The sequence below is a fragment of the Chiloscyllium plagiosum genome, unplaced genomic scaffold (assembly GCF_037043375.1).
Source record: "Chiloscyllium plagiosum isolate Xiang-an unplaced genomic scaffold, Cpla_swu_hap1 HiC_scaffold_15, whole genome shotgun sequence".
Classification (NCBI taxonomy): Eukaryota; Metazoa; Chordata; class Chondrichthyes; order Orectolobiformes; family Hemiscylliidae; genus Chiloscyllium; species Chiloscyllium plagiosum.
The window spans coordinates 68,967,434-68,981,826 of NW_028270153.1; the positions used below are offsets into that span (position 1 = coordinate 68,967,434).

The window sequence follows — 14,393 nt, forward strand, 5'->3', positions numbered from 1 at the left end:
TCTTATTTTGGCAGGTTTAACGGGGGGGGGGAGGAGCGGTGAAGGGACTTTAAGAACCACCATAGGTTTTGAGGGATCAACCCTTAGTTTATTTGGGAAAAGGTTAAGGTCCCTGGGAGGTTTTAGGGTCCTATGATGGTTTGAGAATTTACCCCTTGGGTGTTTGTAGTTTAGGGATCCCCACAGGATTTTAGGATTCAGTCCATTTGTTGATGTTTAGGTTTGAAAGTTCACCTACAGGTTTTTGGAATTTGAGGGTACCTGAGTGGTTTGAGGATTCATCCCATGCGTTTGCCATGTTTTAGGGTTTTCCAGGTGATTTAAGGATTCACCTCGCAGTTTGTTTTTTAGGATACCCCAGGTAGTTTGAGGGTTCATCCCCCTGGGTTTTAGGGCTTTCAGGACACCCCAGATAGTCTGAGGGTTCACCCCCCGGATTTTGAGGTTTAAGGAACCCAGGTCGATTGAGGGTATGCCACCCAGGGTTTTGGGGTTTTTATGATGCCCCACGTAAATTGAGGGTTCACCCCCCCCCCCCCCCCCGGGTTTAGGGTACACTGGGTAGATTGAGGGTTCACCCCCTGGGTTTTGGGGTTTTCAGGGTACCCCAGGTTGATTGAGGGATCACCCCCTGGGTTTTGGGGTTTTCAGGGTACCCCAGGTTGATTGAGGGATCACCCCTGGGTTTTGGGGTTTTCAGGGTACCCCAGGTAGATTGAGGGATCACCCCCTGGGTTTTGGGGTTTTCAGGGTACCCCAGGTTGTTTGAGGGTTCACCCCCTGGGTTTTGGGGGTTTTCAGGGTACCCCAGGTTGATTGAGGGTTCACCCCCTGGTTTTGGGGTTTTCAGGGTACCCCAGGTTGATTGAGGGTTCACCCCCTGGTTTTGGGGTTTTCAGGGAACCCCAGGTTGATTGAGGGTTCACCCCCTGGGTTTGGGGTTTTCAGGGTACCCCAGGTAGATTGAGGGATCACCCCCTGGGTTTTGGGGGTTTCAGGGTACCCCAGGTAGATTGAGGGTTCACCCCCTGGGTTTTGGGGGTTTCAGGGTACCCCAGGTAGATTGAGGGATCACCCCCTGCGTTTTGGGGGTTTCAGGGTACCCCAGGTAGATTGAGGGTTCACCCCCTGGGTTTTGGGGGTTTCAGGGTACCCCAGGTTGTTTGAGGGTTCACCCCCTGGGTTTTGGGGGTTTCAGGGTACCCCAGGTTGATTGAGGGATCACCCCTTGGGTTTTGGGGTTTTCAGGGTACCCCAGGTTGATTGAGGGATCACCCCTGGGTTTTGGGGTTTTCAGGGTACCCCAGGTAGATTGAGGGATCACCCCCTGGGTTTTGGGGTTTTCAGGGTACCCCAGGTTGTTTGAGGGTTCACCCCCTGGGTTTTGGGGGTTTCAGGGTACCCCAGGTTGTTTGAGGGTTCACCCCCTGGGTTTTGGGGTTTTCAGGGTACCCCAGGTTGATTGAGGGATCACCCCCTGGGTTTTGGGGTTTTCAGGGTACCCCAGGTTGATTGAGGGATCACCCCTGGGTTTTGGGGTTTTCAGGGTACCCCAGGTAGATTGAGGGATCACCCCCTGGGTTTTGGGGTTTTCAGGGTACCCCAGGTTGATTGAGGGATCACCCCTGGGTTTTGGGGTTTTCAGGGTACCCCAGGTAGATTGAGGGATCACCCCCTGGGTTTTGGGGTTTTCAGGGTACCCCAGGTTGTTTGAGGGTTCACCCCCTGGGTTTTGGGGGTTTCAGGGTACCCCAGGTAGATTGAGGGATCACCCCCTGGGTTTTGGGGGTTTCAGGGTACCCCAGGTAGATTGAGGGATCACCCCCTGGGTTTTGGGGGTTTCAGGGTACCCCAGGTAGATTGAGGGATCACCCCCTGGGTTTTGGGGGTTTCAGGGTACCCCAGGTAGATTGAGGGTTCAACCCCTGGGTTTTGGGGGTTTCAGGGTACCCCAGGTAGATTGAGGGATCACCCCCTGGGTTTTGGGGGTTTCAGGGTACCCCAGGTAGATTGAGGGATCACCCCCTGGGTTTTGGGGGTTTCAGGGTACCCCAGGTAGATTGAGGGTTCACCCCCTGGGTTTTGGGGTTTTCAGGGTACCCCAGGTTGTTTGAGGGTTCACCCCCTGGGTTTTGGGGTTTTCAGGGTACCCCAGGTTGATTGAGGGATCACCCCCTGGGTTTTGGGGGTTTCAGGGTACCCCAGGTTGTTTGAGGGATCACCCCTGGGTTTTGGGGGTTTCAGGGTACCCCAGGTTGTTTGAGGGTTGAGTACTCAGTCTCCACTGGGCTGCTGTTTGCTGCAGTTCAGCCTCCGGCCGCAGGGGTCAGTGCTGTGCCGGTGCTGACGTCACCGCCCTCCCTCTCTCCCTCTCTGTGTCGGCCATGGCGCGCCCGGAGCAGCTCCTCGTCCTGGAGCCGCCCAACGAGCTCAAATTCAGAGGTAAGGCGCCGGTCCGGGCTCGCTCACTGTCATCCTCAAGGCTAGGCCGCCCGTGCACGGGCCTCCTCCCAAATCGAGCCGGCCTGGGGGTAGGCCGCATCGGAGCAGCTGAGACCGCCGCTGCCGCCGCCGGCGGGGATGGGGATGGAGAGGGAGAGGGAGAGGGAGGGGGAGGCTGGCCCCCTGTCCCCTGTCCCCGGCCCCCTGTCCCCTGTCCCCGGCCCCGGCCCTTCAATGGGAACCGCGGGCAGGAGGGAGGCCGGGGGAGGCAGACAATCCCCGCGGTCTCAGCTCCTGAGAATGTGGTGGCATCGGCCTCCGGGAGAGCGGGGACCGAGCTGCGGGAGGCAGAGAGACTGAGGCGGGGCCAGAGCTCTGCAGACACTCCCCCCCCCCCCCCCCATCACCCCATCACCCCCCCAGCCCCCCATCACTCCCCCCCCCCCCAACCCCATCACCACCCCCCCACCCCCCATCACCTCCCCCCACCCCCCATCACCCCCCCCACCCCCCCACCCCCCCATCACCTCCCCCCATCACCCCCCACCCCCCCACCCCACCATCACTCCCCCCCCCAGCCCCCATCACTCCCCTCACCCCCCCCACCCCCATCACTCCCCCCCCACCCCCATCACTCCCCCCCCACCCCCCCATCACTCCCCCCCACCCCCCATCACCCCCCCCCCCACCCCCACCCCCCCATCACCCCCCACCCCCCCATCACCCCACACCCCCCCATCACCCCCCCACCCCACCATCACTCCCCCCCAGCCCCCCATCACTCCCCCCCCAGCCCCCCATCACTCCCCCCCCAGCCCCCCATCACTCCCCCCACCCCCCCATCACCCCCCCCACCCCCCCATCACCCCCCCACCCCCATCACTCCCCCCCACCCCCCCATCACTCCCCCCCCCACCCCCCCATCACTCCTCCCCCCCCATCACTCCCCCCCCCACCCCCCCATCACTCCCCCCCCCCACCCCCCCATCACTCCCCCCCCACCCCCCCCCCATCACTCCCCCCCCACCCCCCCCATCACTCCCCCCCACCCCCCCATCACTCCCCCCCCACCCCCCATCACTCCCCCCCACCCCCCCATCACTCCCCCTCACCCCCCCATCACTCCCCCTCATCACTCCCCCCTCAGCCCCCATCACTCCCCCCCCAGCCCCCCATCACTCCCCCCCCCCAGCCCCCCATCACTCCCCCCCCCCAGCCCCCCATCACTCCCCCCCCAGCCCCCCATCACTCCCCCCCCAGCCCCCCATCACTCCCCCCCATCACTCCCCCTCATCACTCCCCCCCCACCCCCCATCACTCCCCCCCACCCCCCCATCACTCCCCCCCATCACTCCCCCCCATCACTCCCCCCCATCACTCCCCCCCATCACTCCCCCCCATCACTCCCCCCCATCACTCCCCCCATCACTCCCCCTCATCACTCCCCCCTCAGCCCCCCATCACTCCCCCCCCAGCCCCCCATCACTCCCCCCCCCCAGCCCCCCATCACTCCCCCCCCAGCCCCCCATCACTCCCCCCCCAGCCCCCCATCACTCCCCCCCCAGCCCCCCATCACTCCCCCCACCCCCCATTACTCCCCCCACTCTCCCCATTCACCCCCCCACTCCCCCCATTCACACCCCCCCACTCCCCCCATCACCCCCCCACTCCCCCCATCACCCCCCCCCCACTCCCCCCTCACCCCCCCCACTCCCCCCATCACCCCCCCATTCCCCCATCACCCCCCCCACTCCCCCCATCACCCCCCCCCACTCCCCCCATCACCCCCCCAACTCCCCCCATCACCCCCCCAACTCCCCCCATCACCCCCCCAACTCCCCCCATCACCCCCCCACTCCCCCCATCACCCCCCCCCACTCCCCCCATCACCCCCCCCCACTCCCCCCATCACCCCCCCCACTCCCCCCATCACCCCCCCCACTCCCCCCATCACCCCCCCCACTCCCCCCATCACCCCCCCCACTCCCCCCATCACCCCCCCACTCCCCCCATCACCCCCCCACTCCCCCCATCACCCCCCCACTCCCCCCATCACCCCCCCACTCCCCCCATCACGCCCCCCACTCCCCCCATCACGCCCCCCACTCCCCCCATCACCCCCCCCACTCCCCCCATCCCCCCCCCACTCCCCCCATCACCCCCCCCACTCCCCCCATCACCCCCCCCCCACTCCCCCCATCACCCCCCCCCACTCCCCCCATCACCCCCCCCCACTCCCCCCATCACCCCCCCCACTCCCCCCATCACCCCCCCCCCCCACTCCCCCCATCACCCCCCCCCACTCCCCCCATCACCCCCCCCCCACTCCCCCCATCACCCCCCCACTCCCCCCATCACCCCCCCACTCCCCCCATCACCCCCCCACTCCCCCCATCACCCCCCCACTCCCCCCATCACCCCCCCACTCCCCCCATCACCCCCCCACTCCCCCCATCACCCCCCCACTCCCCCCATCACCCCCCCACTCCCCCCATCACCCCCCCACTCCCCCCATCACCCCCCCACTCCCCCCATCACCCCCCCACTCCCCCCATCACTCACCCATCATCCCCATCACTCACCCATCATCACCATCACTCACCCATCATCACCCATCACCCCCCCCGTATCCCCCCCTTCTCCCCCCCCCCCCGTATCCCCCTTCTCCCCCCCCCCCCGTATCCCCCTTCTCCCCCCCCCCCCCGTATCCCCCTTCTCCCCACCCCGTATCCCCCTTCTCCCCCCACCCCGTATCCCCCTTCTCCCCCCACCCCGTATCCCCCTTCTCCCCCCACCCCGTATCCCCCTTCTCCCCCCACCCCGTATCCCCCTTCTCCCCCCACCCCGTATCCCCCTTCTCCCCCCACCCCGTATCCCCCTTCTCCCCCCACCCCGTATCCCCCTTCTCCCCCCACCCCGTATCCCCCTTCTCCCCCCACCCCGTATCCCCCTTCTCCCCCCACCCCGTATCCCCCTTCTCCCCCCACCCCGTATCCCCCTTCTCCCCCCACCCCGTATCCCCCTTCTCCCCCCACCCCGTATCCCCCTTCTCCCCCCACCCCGTATCCCCCTTCTCCCCCCACCCCGTATCCCCCTTCTCCCCCCACCCCGTATCCCCCTTCTCCCCCCACCCCGTATCCCCCTTCTCCCCCCACCCCGTATCCCCCTTCTCCCCCCACCCCGTATCCCCCTTCTCCCCCCACCCCGTATCCCCCTTCTCCCCCACCCCGTATCCCCCTTCTCCCCCCACCCCGTATCCCCCTTCTCCCCCCACCCCGTATCCCCCTTCTCCCCCCACCCCGTATCCCCCTTCTCCCCCCACCCCGTATCCCCCTTCTCCCCCCACCCCGTATCCCCCTTCTCCCCCCACCCCGTATCCCCCTTCTCCCCCCACCCCGTATCCCCCTTCTCCCCCCACCCCGTATCCCCCTTCTCCCCCCACCCCGTATCCCCCTTCTCCCCTCCCCCCCCCCCGTATCCCCCTTCTCCCCCCCCCCCGTATCCCCCTCCCCCCCGTATCCCCCTCCCCCCCGTATCCCCCTCCCCCCCGTATCCCCCCCCCCCGTATCCTCCTACCCCCCCGTATCCCCCTCCCCCCCGTATCCCCCTCCCCCCCGTATCCCCCTCCCCCCCGTATCCCCCTCCCCCCCGTATCCCCCTCCCCCCCGTATCCCCCTCCCCCCCGTATCCCCCTCCCCCCCGTATCCCCCTCCCCCCCGTATCCCCCTCCCCCCCGTATCCCCCTCCCCCCCGTATCCCCCTCCCCCCCGTATCCCCCTCCCCCCCGTATCCCCCTCCCCCCCGTATCCCCCTCCCCCCCGTATCCCCCTCCCCCCCGTATCCCCCTCCCCCCCGTATCCCCCTCCCCCCCGTATCCCCCTCCCCCCCGTATCCCCCTCCCCCCCGTATTCCCCCTCCCCCCCGTATTCCCCCTCCCCCCCGTATTCCCCCTCCCCCCCCGTATTCCCCCGCCCCCGTATCCCCCCCGTATTCCCCCCCCCCCGTATTCCCCCCCCCCGTATTCCCCCCCCCCGTATTCCTCCCCCCCCCCCCCGTATCCCCCTCCCCCCCCGTATCCCCCTCCCCCCCCGTATCCCCCTCCCCCCCCGTAACCCCCTCCCCCCCGTAACCCCCTCCCCCCCGTAACCCCCTCCCCCCCGTAACCCCCTCCCCCCCGTAACCCCCTCCCCCCCGTAACCCCCTCCCCCCCGTAACCCCCTCCCCCCCGTAACCCCCTCCCCCCCGTAACCCCCTCCCCCCCGTATCCCCTCCCCCTCCGTATCCTCCTCGCCCTCCCCCTCCGTATCCCCCTCCCCCTCCGTATCCCCTCCCCCTCCTCCTCCGTATCCCCCTCCCCCTCCGTATCCCCCTCCCCCTCCGTATCCCCCTCCCCCTCCGTACCCCCCTTCTCCCCCCCGTATCACCCTTCCCTGCCCCCCAATTCCCCCGCCCCGTGTACCCCCCCGTATCCCCTTCCCCCCCGTATCTCTCCCCCCCCGTATCCTCCTTCCCCCCCCGTATCCTCCTTCCCCCCCGTATCCTCCTTCCCCCCGTATCCTCCTTCCCCCCCGTATCCTCCTTCCCCCCCGTATCCTCCTTCCCCCCCCCCCCGTATCCTCCTTCCCCCCCCGTATCCTCCTTCCCCCCCCGTATCCTCCTTCCCCCCCCGTATCCTCCTTCCCCCCCCCGTATCCTCCTTCCCCCCCGTATCCTCCTTCCCCCCCGTATCCTCCTTCCCCCCCGTATCCTCCTTCCCCCCCGTATCCTCCTTCCCCCCCGTATCCTCCTTCCCCCCCGTATCCTCCTTCCCCCCCGTATCCTCCTTCCCCCCCGTATCCTCCTTCCCCCCCGTATCCTCCTTCCCCCCCGTATCCTCCTTCCCCCCCGTATCCTCCTTCCCCCCCGTATCCTCCTTCCCCCCCGTATCCTCCTTCCCCCCCGTATCCTCCTTCCCCCCCGTATCCTCCTTCCCCCCCGTATCCTCCTTCCCCCCCGTATCCTCCTTCCCCCCCGTATCCTCCTTCCCCCCCGTATCCTCCTTCCCCCCCGTATCCTCCTTCCCCCCCGTATCCTCCTTCCCCCCCGTATCCTCCTTCCCCCCCGTATCCTCCTTCCCCCCCGTATCCTCCTTCCCCCCCGTATCCTCCTTCCCCCCCGTATCCTCCTTCCCCCGTATCCCCCTTCCCCCCCGTATCCCCCTCCCCCCCCGTATCCCCCTTTCTCTCCCCCCCTCCCCCCCGTATCCCCCTTCTCCCCCCCCGTATCCCCCTTCTCCCCCCCCGTATCCCCCTTCTCCCCCCCCGTATCCCCCTTCTCCCCCCCCGTATCCCCCTTCTCCCCCCCCGTATCCCCCTTCTCCCCCCCCGTATCCCCCTTCTCCCCCCCGTATCCCCCTTCTCCCCCCCGTATCCCCCTTCTCCCCCCCATATCCCCCTCCCCCCCATATCCCCCTCCCCCCCTCCATATTCCCCTTCTTCCCCCCCCCCCCGTATCCCCCTTTCCCCTTCTCCCTCCCCCCCCCGTATCTCCCCCCCCCGCCCCGTATCCATCCCCCTCTCCCCCCCCTCCCGTATCCCCCTCTCCCCCCCCTCCCGTATCCCCCTCTCCCCCCCCTCCCGTATCCCCCTCCCCCCCCTCCCGTATCCCCCTCCCCGCCCTCCCGTATCCCCCCACCCCCGTATCCCCCTCCCCCCTCCCCCCCCCCCTCCCGTATCCCCCTCCCCCCCCCCCCCCCCTCCCGTATCCCCCTCCCCCCCCCCCCCCCCCCCCTCCCGTATCCCCCTCCCCCCCCTCCCGTATCCCCCTCAGTCATTCAAATGATTTGTGTTCAAGTTTTGGTCTTGCTATTTGGTGTAGAGAGGATGTTCAATGACAGGAGGCTTTAGGCCCTTCCCTTGCCTTATTTCCACACATACTGGGTTGGAATGGGTTGTGCAGCATTTTTATTGTCTTGGAGCAGATAACCAGATAACCCTGTACAGTACCGAGCAGGAATTAAATGCCTGATAAGTTGAGCTGAGCAACTGATTGACGTGAGATGTCTCAAAGGCTGAATGTTTAGCCATGCTGCAGTATCTCTTCTGATCGCATTAATGTATCCCAAAGTTACACATTTTCACTCCCCTTGGAAAAGTATCTGTTTGCCTTCTTGGAGATGTATAGGTCAGGGGTATTATAAAAGGACTTAATTTCCTTTTGACACTTCATTGCGATGACCAGCACTTTGCATAGGATCTCTCAGGGGATCTTGTCAAAGTGGGTTCAGATTGGTTTCTCTGGATCGCAGTTAAATTTGATTGTTTAACCGATCTCCATTTTGTTTGAATTTATTAATAGTTGTAATTTTTTAAGCAGCCATGCAAAGGTTTCTGTACTGAAAACTATTTTCCACAATCCTCTTGGCTTTGCAAAAGAATCTTAAGAAATTTTTCTTTCCTGTGGGTCCTCATCTTGGCTTCTGAACTTGGATCCCAGTCTGTCATAGCAATTCCAAGTGCCCTTTCCAAATGTTGACTGATGCTTTATAAATGTGTTACAACACATCAGATACAGTAAGGAGCTGTGAAAGATTGTTTATTGCCGGTAATTTGCTCGTTGTGATAAATATTGCAGCGAAGTCTAACGTTCCAAGAACTGTAATTGGCTGAGAATTTGCCTTCTGTAATTAAATGAAAGGCAGCCAGTGGGGGTGGGGTGTAACTTTTCCAAAAATACATTTGCATAACAAATTGTAAGAAAGTGATAGATGAGAAAGGTCACCTTGTTCATGTGGAGGGAGAGGAAGTGTAACCCAGACATGACCTAGGAGGTGATGATCCCTTATCAGATACCATAACTAATGGTGTCCCTATTTGGTGGGACTGAACCTATTGTTCTCCCAAATTTATGGTGGTTAGACAGGATAATCCCTGAGAAAACACAGCCTAAACATCTGGCTCTTGAATGTGGAGTGATCTGTGTTTACACCCTCATCGCTGTAGCCTTAGTTTGAAACTACTGCTAGGGATTGCAATCCCAACTGTCCATGGGGTGATCGGTGTTTTCATACCAGTGATAATGCGGCAACATAGATGCCTGCAGTCAATATGTAAGCACCCCTTTCTAATCCAAGATTTAGTGAGGAAAATATCCATCTGTGAATTCAGTATCAATCACAGGTTTTCACAAAGCTCGGTATTGTGTGTGTATTAAGGCTTGAAGAGAGGCATGAGCACCTGCTCACCAATGGACATTTGTTTTTTTTTAATGTATGTTCATTCAAGAAACTGAGTGAAAAGGCACAACGTAAAATATTAGCAGCAATAGAATTCTCTTACAGTCACAATTCTAGTTTTACTTTGCTATAGGTGCAGGTTTGACCAATTAACTGCTGCATGGATGCATGGTGACATTTCTTCATTTTACTCGAGGAATTTTCCCTTAATAGCTTGCTCTGCCCTTAATCTGATATTTCAGTGCAGAATCATGGCAGTCACTGATTTTCATTGGAAGTGAAGCCACCCAGTGTACTCTAATTTTGAGGTGGTAGCAAGGTCACATAAAGCAGAAGTAGTGGCTGTGATTTCTGTTTGGATTTTCAGAAGGCATTTGATAGGGTGCCACCGCTTAATAAGGTAAGAGGCCACTTTGTTGGACGTAGTATGTTGCATGAATTGAGGTTTGGTTAACTAATAGAAGGGACATATAAGAACAGGGGGAAGGAGGGCATTTTCAGGATGGCAACCTGTAACTGGTCAAATACCACAGGGATCAGTGCATGGTCACAATTATTTACAATATATAACAATGACTTGCAGAAAAGTACTATAGCCAAGCTTGTGGATAACTCAAAAATAGATGGAAAAGTATAGGTTTCGACCTATACTCAGGGACATAGAAGAAGAGGTGATCTTATTGAAACCCACAAGATTCTTCAGGAAATTAACAAGCTACATGTGGAATGCTTGTTTTTTCTTGTGGGAGAATCTAAGATCAGAGAATATAATCTCAGAATAATGATTGACATTTAATGGAGGGATGAGGAGGAATTTATTCTGAGGGTAGTGAATCTGTGGGATTCTTTACCGCAGAGGCCTGTTGAGACATAGAACTTAGAACATTACACCGCAGCTTGGCCCTCGATGTTGCGTCAATCTGTGAAACCAATCTAAAGCCCATCTAACTTTTTCGTTATCATCCATATGTTTATCCAATGACCATTTAAATGTCCTTAATGTTGGCAAGTCCACTATTGTTGCAGGCAATGCATTCCATGCCCTTACTACCCTCTGACTAAAGAACCTGCCTCTGACATCTGTCCTATATCTATCACCCTTCAGTTTAAAGCTACGTCCCCTTATGCTAGGCATCACTAACGAAAAAGGCTCCTCTTCCTAATCCTCTGATCATTTTGTATGCCTCTATTAAGTCACCTTTTAACCTTCTTTCTAATGAAAACAGCCTCTTAATCATCTGTCTAACAAAAACAGCCCCAAGACCCTCAGCCTTTGCTCATAAGACCTTCCGTTCATACCAGGCAACACCTAGTAAATCTCCTCTGAACCCTTTCTAATGCTTCCACGTCCTGCCTATAATCTGGTGACCAGAACTGTATGCAATACTCCAAATGCGGCCGCACCAGTTTTGTACAGCTGCAACATGATGTCATGGCTCTGAAACTCAATCCCTCTACTAATAAAAACTAACACACCGTATGCCTTATTAACAGCTTTACCAACCTGGGTGGCAACCTTCAGGGATCTATGCACATGTACACTGCGATCTCTCTGTTCATCCACACTACCAAGAAATTAGCCATTAGCCCAGTACTCTGTATTCCTGTTACTCCTTCCAAAGTAAATCACCACACTTTTCTGTATTAAACTCCTTTTGCCACCTGTCAGTTCTGCAGCTTATCGATGTCCGTTTGTAACCTCAACATCCTTCTGCACTGCCCACGACTCCACCCACTTTAGTGTCATCTGCAGAATTATGAACCCATCCTTCTATGCCCTCATCCAGGTAATTTTTAAAAATGACAAAAAGCAGTGTCCCTAAAAATAGTTCCTTGCAGTATACACTAGTAACTGAACTCCAGGATGAACATTTTCCATCAACCACCACTCTCTCTCTTTCAGCTTGCCAAATTCTGATCCAAACTGCGAAATCACCCTCAATCCCATACCTCTGTAATTTGTGCAGTAGCCTACCGTGGGAAACCTTATCAAACGCTTTACTGAAATTCATATTCATCACATCAACCGCTTTACCCTCAATCACCTGTTTTGTCACCCTCTCAAATAACTCAATAAGGTTTGTGAGACATGACCTACCCTTCACAAAACTGTGTTGACTATCCCTAATCAAATTATTCCTTTCTAGATGATTATAAATCCTGTCACTTACAATCCTTTCCAAAACTTTGCCCATAACAGAAGTAAGGCTCACTGATCTATAATTACCAGGGTTAGATTAGATTAGATTAGATTAGATTAGATTAGATTACTTAGATTAGATTAGATTACTTACAGTGTGGAAACAGGCCCTTCGGCCCAACAAGTCCACACCGACCAGCCGAAGCACAACCCACCCATACCCCTACATTTACCCCTTTAACCTAACACTATGGGCAATTTAGTATGGCCAATTCACCTGACCCGCATATCTTTGGACTGTGGGAAGAAACCGGAGCACCCGGAGGAAACCCACGCAGACACGGGGAGAATGTGCAAACTCCACACAGTCAGTCGCCTGAGTCGGGAATTGAACCCGGGTCTCTGGCGCTGTGAGGCAGCAGTGCTAACCACCGTGCCGCCGACAGGGTTGTCTCTCTACTCCCCTTCTTGAACAAGGGGTAAACATTTGCTATCATCCAGTCTTCTGGCACTATTCCTGTAGACATTGACAACATAAAGATCAAAGCCAAAGGCTCTGCAATCTCCTTTCTAGTTTCTCAGAGAATCCTTGGATAAATTGCATCTGGCCCAGAGGATTTATCTATTTTCACATTTTCCAGAAATGCTTACAGCTCCTCCTTATGAACCTCAATCCCATCTAGTCTGTATCAGTATTCTCCTTGACAACATTGTCTTTTTCCTGTGTGATTACCGATGAAAAATATTCATTTAGTGCCTCTCCTATCTTTTCGGAATCTACGCACAACTTGTCACTGCTACCTTTGATTGGCCCTAATCTTACTGTATCCGAAGAGCCCCTTGGATGCTGCCTGAACTGCTGTGCTCTTCCAGCACCACTAATCCAGAATCTGGTTTCCAGCATCTGCAGTCATTGTTTTTATCTAATCTTACTGTAGTCACTCTGTTTTTCCTAATATACCTATGAAAGGCTTTAGGGTTTTCCTTGATCCTCTCTGCCAACGACTTCTCATGTCCCTCCTGGCTCCTCTTAGCTCTCTCTTTAGGTCCTTCCTGGTTAACATGTAACTGTCAAGTGCCCTTACTGAGCCTTCATGTCTCATCTTTCATAAGCCTTCCTCTTGACAAGAGGTTCAACTTCTTTAGTAAACCCATGGTTCCCTCGCTCAACCACTTCCTCCCTGCCTGACAGGTACATATTTATCAAGGACACACAGTAACTGTTCCTTGAATAAGCTCCACATTTCAATTATCCCCATCCCCTGCAATTTCCTTCCTCATCCAATGCATCATAAATCTTGCCTAATTGCATCATAATTGCCTTTCCCTCAGATATAACTCTTACCCTGCAGTATATACCTATTCCTTTCTGTCGCGAAAGCAAAGGTAATCAAATTGTGGTCACTATCGCCAAAGTGCTCACCTACCTCCAAATCTAACACCTGGCCTGGTTCCCAGTACCAGTACCCAGTACCAAATCCGATGTGGCCTCACCTCTTGTTGGCCTGTCTACATACTGTGTGAAGAAACCAACCCATCTAAAGTACTTGAACTGTAGCGTTTCCAGTTAATATTTGAAAAGCTAAAGTCCTCCATAATAACTACCCTTTTACTTTCACTCCTATCCAGAATGCTATTTGCAATCCTTTCCTCTACATCTCTGGAACCTTTCAGAGGCCTTTCATGTCAAAGTTGCATTGTGTCTGAAGAAAGCATTCTAAATACAACAGTGCTTGTAACAGATGCTGATGTCTTTGTGGAGGTGCTGAAAGTATTTGTAAAGTCAAAACTTTCTTGGAGTGCAGGGAAATGCTGGCAATGCTGGGAGCTATTGCCCATCCCTAATGACAATGATCTGAGTAGCTTGCTGGACCATTTCAGACAGCAGTTAAGAGTCAGCCATATTACAGTAGACGTGGATTCGCATGTAAGGCAGGCCAGGGAAAGAAAGTAGATTTTCTTCCCTAAAGGACATTAGTGAACTCGATTGGATTTTATGATAATCTGTGAAGTTTAGATATTGCCATTACGGAAACCAACTTTGAATTCTCGATTTCATAACATTGAAATTTAAATTTTTTAAATTGGAATTGGTGAGATTTGAAATCTTTCCCCCAGAACATTTGCCATTTGTGATCTGGTATAAATGTTTTCCCTATAGGTGCCAACCTGCAAACTAAGTCCGGGTCAATCGATGGTGGCAATATTTGGGCTAGTGCTGAATTATAGCTTTAGAGCACTTACATTTCTGGTCAATGATAAAGACTCAGAGAAATATATTTTTATATAATTGTTGTGTTGAGCAAGTCATAAATTATTCATTTGGTAATTACCTTACCTACGTCTTGTTGCTGCCCCCTTCCCCCACCCTGGCCTTTCTATGGTGTAGCAAGTGGGTAAGATAAATGATTCATGTGTCCCATACCCAAAGTGGGCTGAAACCAGTTGTATCATCTGTTCACTACTTCTAGCGGAGAACAACTCACTCAAAAAAGACCAAGGTCTATTGCTATTTTGGGCTTGATGTGGCTCCTTGATATTCACCCGTTCCTAATTACATTCAGTAACACATGACATGGGTTAAAATCTGCGGTACAG

The 14,393-nt window shown here is 56.6% G+C and overlaps 1 protein-coding gene across 2 annotated transcripts in view; it reads left to right on the top strand.

Moving 5' to 3' along the window:
* Positions 1-2,348: 2,348 nt before the first annotated feature.
* LOC122559936 (vesicle-associated membrane protein-associated protein B/C) overlaps positions 2,349-14,393 on the top strand; it is a 118,869-nt gene continuing 106,824 nt past the window's right edge. For both annotated transcript variants that reach the window (XM_087995015.1, XM_087995016.1), the window contains exon 1: positions 2,349-2,442. In XM_087995015.1, the coding sequence (XP_087851141.1) occupies positions 2,385-2,442 (58 nt within the window). In that variant the 5' untranslated portion in view covers positions 2,349-2,384. The remainder of the gene's footprint in view (positions 2,443-14,393) is intronic.